General features: G+C 41.6%; 1 protein-coding gene across 1 annotated transcript; it reads right to left on the reverse strand.

Moving 5' to 3' along the window:
- Nucleotides 1-713: 713 nt before the first annotated feature.
- LSM3 (LSM3 homolog, U6 small nuclear RNA associated (S. cerevisiae)) lies at nt 714-3,461 on the reverse strand. Its single transcript, XM_008937510.1, has 4 exons — nt 3,267-3,461; nt 2,606-2,716; nt 1,173-1,268; nt 714-854 (listed from the first exon to the last, which is right to left on the reverse strand). Exons 1-4 carry the CDS (start codon nt 3,459-3,461, stop codon nt 774-776), a joined length of 483 nt encoding a protein of 160 aa, XP_008935758.1. The 3' UTR covers nt 714-773.
- Nucleotides 3,462-3,509: the final 48 nt, after the last annotated feature.

Raw genomic sequence — 3,509 nt, forward strand, 5'->3', positions numbered from 1 at the left:
TTTAATGTATTCAAGAACTGAAACAGGCTACAGACAGTGGGAAAAGAATGCATGAAGCAGGCAACCAGCAGCATGTGAGGCAACAACCTGCCCTTTGCCTCTCCAACCCTAGCTCTGTTAAAGACAATAAGAAAATCTGAAAACATTGTAAAGAAGTGATCTTCATGTATCTTAAGTGGAAGATGCATATATATCTATTTCCCTGCTACAAGGACAAGCATCAAGAATCTGAACACAGATTATAGCACCATGGATTCATGCAATATTGCCTTCTCAAACACCAGCCTGCAAGACTCGGGTATTAGTAACGACAGAAAATAACGCAACTCACACAAAAGTTACTATTTTCTCAAGCATGTGAGTTTACCTGCTACAACTTAACATAGCACTCCCTCTATGGGAGGACCTGAGAATCATGCCTTCAACATAAAACCATGACAAGTCAAATCTGAAGAATAAACCAAATTTATTTAAAATAAAATATTAAGACAGTGCTATTGTCAAGAAACAAAGGATTCTTTTACTCATGTGACAAAACATCCAATTTACAGAAGTTACATTAATTCTGAGAAATCCACATTGCCTTCATGCTGCTTCAGCTGACTACATGTACCTTCCGCTAGACAAGCCGGTTCCCTTCCCTCCCCTTCCCCAAAGAACAAACAAAAACATCCTATAAGAAACATGTACAGAATTCTGAGACACATGATCAAAATATAAACCATTGTCCAAAAAGCCTGAAATTTTCCAGCAAGGTTAAATCCTTTGTTGCTTCAGCCAACCCTCAGCGGGGGAGCTACAAGCACAACGCCGTCACCTCTGACAAAGAGCATGGGAATGTTCCTTTTGGTAGACTATGAAGAAGGACAGAGAAGTTTCCATTAACAAAAGCATAGTTACAAAACATGTCTGCTAAGCATAGAACCAAATTCAATCCTAACAGCAGGAACAATTCCAACAAATTAAGCTCAAACATAAAACGTTCTGGCATGCTGCAGAGACCAACACAACCAACCCCAAGTCTTTGGAAATCCCTTGTACTTTCATAATAATTTCCCGCAAACTTCTGTTAGATCTTGGTTCAAAAAGGAATCAGCAATAAACTGCTTTAAGAATATAACAGTTCAGTTGTAAAAAGGTTTTCTATGGGGATAAATACACTAAGTCCTTACTTTATAAATCTCTTCATAGGTTTCTTCATCAATCTCTATTGTAGTTACAGTTTCTTCCACATCACCCAAAATCATATTTAAATGTTGATCATATGCCTGTAGGAAAAAAGTTAGTTTATAATTTCTTCCAAAATTCAAACAGGATCTTATTAAAAGAAGAATTTTAGCAAGACTTTTAGACACAGTTTAGCTTGAGTTTGATCAAAATATGCCAACATGTCAAAACAAAGTAGTATCACTTATAGCTGTAATTCCAAGCAAATAACAAACTTGTAGTCCGCAGCTTAAAAATAAGTGAAGGCATTTGTATTTACTGGCATGCTCTTCTGGGAAACAGTTCTGAAGCATTCAGTGAGAACACATACAAGACCTCAGAGACAGGCCCACTCTTAACACTAAACCTCGGCTGAATATGCCACTATGTCAAAACAATTATAGCTGTAATTCCAAGCAAATGACAACAAACTTGTAGTCTGCAGCTTAAAAATAAGTGAAGGCATTTGTATTTACTGGCATGCTCTTCTGGGAAACAGTTCTGAAGCATTCAGTGAGAACACATACAAGACCTCAGAGACAGGCACACTCTTAACACTAAACCTCGGCTGCCAGTCCAGCCTCCTGGAATTGATTGCCTGGGGCCAACTTGAAGAAAATGAAAGCTGGAATTCATACAATGCTACAAAAATTTAAAATAAGTTTATGTTCCAAAAACCTTAAAAAGCATGTTCCAAACTACATGTGTGCCTCATGGATCTCCCCTCACTGTTGTGTTCCTAAAAGAGTTGAGGCCCAGTTAACACATGGGGCAACTTGTTCTTTTTCCCCATCCAGGGGAAGGATGACTTACAACACAAAGCAAATATCTGTCTTGTCAAGAGACAAATTACTTCCAGAAGAAAACACTTAGACAAATGAAATTTGCAGAGAATCCATCTGAGTATATATCCTATTATACCCTTATGGGATGTGCCCTAGGAGATACTCATTTGATAAGGATTATCTCATTCTTAATTCAGTCTTAAAGAGACCTCAGGGTACTAAACAAGAAGAGGTCTGCAAGCATTATTGATTATTTCACAGACACAGAAATGGAAGCAAAAAGCAGTGGAATGAATTGCTTGGCATTGGTCAGGAGAAAAGAGAAAAAATCATAACTTGAGTCTCTAGAGTAGTACTTAATAGCAGACAGTAGAGAAGAAATTAGATTTTTTCCACTGATCACATTACACTTTTGATAAGAGGTTCAGTTCTTGTTGCGATGATGATCTTTAACCTACCTCCTCTAACTTCAACTATTTTTGGTTTTAAACAGATTTTTTCTAAACAATGGAAAAATCACAGGTAAGCTCATGTAATAGGCTATTGTACATGAAAAAAAGGCCATCCAGTGCTCACCTGAGTAAACACAGTGGTGTTCTGAAAGTTTTACTTACATGTAGCCTGCCTCTAAGCTCTCTGTCATTCCTCATTTTGACATAGATTCGTTCATCTAGACTGAGTCTGATGAGATCAAGTGGCTCCTCTACAGTATTTGTCGTTTGTTGCTAAAATAAAAACAAAAGTATTATTTGTACAGAAGAAGCCCAAGAACTTTTCTGCTCCTCCGTGTTTGTGACACATGGAAAACAAACAGGCAAGAACACAGATGCATGCATCACAAATCATTCCTTGACATCCCATTCAACCTGAGTGCAGCTGATATAACCACTCTACAGATGTTCACCAGCCTGAGAAAAAGGAGTTAGAAGACTTCAGTTTAGCTTGCAGCCAATGCCACCTCACACATATTGCTATATGAACTATATTCCTTACCAGCAGCCATGGTTGGTACTGCGGCTGCAAGCCTGCTGTGCGTGAACCAGCACCGCACCTCTGCCACCACACGGCACGCCCAGAAACACCAACCGCACACCCACACCTCCCGCAGCACACCCCAGAGAGCCGGTAACACCGCCCCGAGCACGCACCTCTGCCCGAGGCCTGGCCCTACGCTGCTCTCATGCCTGGCCTCAAAGCACGACAGAAACCTCAACACTGTTAGAGACCTGAACAGCACACGGGGCTGAGGTCTCTTTTTTTGTGATAAAGATGTACTCTTCGGATCACGGCTAAAACGTGGGAACACCCTTGCGCACGTCCTGCAGCATGTTTCCTTCTCAGCGAGGCAGAGCCAAGGGCATTTTCCTCAGTACCTTTCCTCCGTTTCCCTGGGGGTCCGGCAGCTCCTGGGAAGCGGGCCCGAAGCTCCCCACAAGCCCGGCGGCGGCACAAGGACGGAGGCCGCTTCATACCGCAGAGGAAACGCTCCCCCGGGGGGCTGCGCCGGACGGGGGCTCT

Source organism: Merops nubicus, unplaced genomic scaffold (assembly GCF_000691845.1).
Source record: "Merops nubicus isolate BGI_N331 unplaced genomic scaffold, ASM69184v1 scaffold17063, whole genome shotgun sequence".
Classification (NCBI taxonomy): Eukaryota; Metazoa; Chordata; class Aves; order Coraciiformes; family Meropidae; genus Merops; species Merops nubicus.

What these genes read in the sequence shown, in the direction of transcription:
- LSM3 (XM_008937510.1), bottom strand. Translation starts at nt 3,461, where the DNA reads ATGAAGCGGCCTCCGTCCTTGTGCCGCCGCCGGGCTTGTGGGGAGCTT. An exon ending in TTTTAGCCGTGATCCGAAGA is followed by an intron (nt 2,717 to 3,266) that starts GTACATCTTTAT and finishes TTTTTATTTTAG; the next exon opens with CAACAAACGACAAATACTGT. An exon ending in CCTATGAAGAGATTTATAAA is followed by an intron (nt 855 to 1,172) that starts GTAAGGACTTAG and finishes CCTTCTTCATAG; the next exon opens with TCTACCAAAAGGAACATTCC.